At 53.9% G+C, this 773-nt stretch overlaps 1 protein-coding gene across 1 annotated transcript; it reads left to right on the top strand.

Moving 5' to 3' along the window:
- Positions 1–61: 61 nt before the first annotated feature.
- Positions 62–739, top strand: PPTG_07913 (hypothetical protein; the record flags this gene model as incomplete). The annotated part of the gene is made up of 1 exon (XM_008902291.1): positions 62–739. One exon carries the CDS (start codon positions 62–64, stop codon positions 737–739), a length of 678 nt encoding a protein of 225 aa, XP_008900539.1.
- Positions 740–773: the final 34 nt, after the last annotated feature.

The following is a 773-nucleotide window of genomic DNA, read 5'->3' as shown; positions in this document are numbered from 1 at the left end:
AGTGCACGGATCTGTTGCTTATTTTTCAGATTTACCCTCAAACAGCTTTTTTCTACTGGTCATGTCCTCAGCTCCGAGAACCGTGAACGCCTACGCAGCCTTCGACGCCAAGGCAGAAGTCAAGCCCTGGCAGTACCAATCGCGCCCACTTGGCCCCGAGGATGTGGAGATTAAGATTTCTCACTGTGGTATCTGTGGCTCTGACCTACACACGATGGAGGGTGGTTGGGGACCTGCAGCCTATCCGTGCGTTGTTGGTCATGAGATCGTTGGTGAGGTGACACTCGCGGGTGCGAATGTCAAGACGCTCCAAGTTGGTGACCGCGTGGCCGTGGGCGCGCAAGTGTACGCTTGCCTGAACAAGAATCCTGAAAAGCCTTGCAAGGACTGCGTGGACGGTGAAGATGCTGTGTGCAACCACGCCGTGTACACGTACGCCTCGACGTATGCGGATGGCTCCCCATCGTATGGCGGTTACGCTGACTACGTGCGCGTGGACAACAACTACGCCTTCAAGCTGCCGGACAACATTCCATCCGACGTCGCAGCACCGCTCATGTGTGCTGGTGCGACAGTTTTCACGCCCCTAAAACAGGAGGGCGTGAAGGCCGGCGACCGTGTCGGTGTCGTGGGTATTGGCGGTCTGGGTCACCTTGCCATTCAGTTTTTGCTATCTATAGTTGTTCATATGCTTGAAGATGCTGTTTATCTACAACCTCATACTCCTTCACGAGAGTGATCTTGAATTTATCAATGCCGTGAGCTTTGAAGTA

Source organism: Phytophthora parasitica, assembly GCF_000247585.1.
Source record: "Phytophthora parasitica INRA-310 unplaced genomic scaffold supercont2.13, whole genome shotgun sequence".
Lineage (NCBI taxonomy): Eukaryota > Oomycota > Peronosporomycetes > Peronosporales > Peronosporaceae > Phytophthora > Phytophthora nicotianae.
The sequence above is the reverse complement of the archived record's forward strand: the minus strand, read 5'-3'. Positions and strand labels throughout refer to the sequence as shown.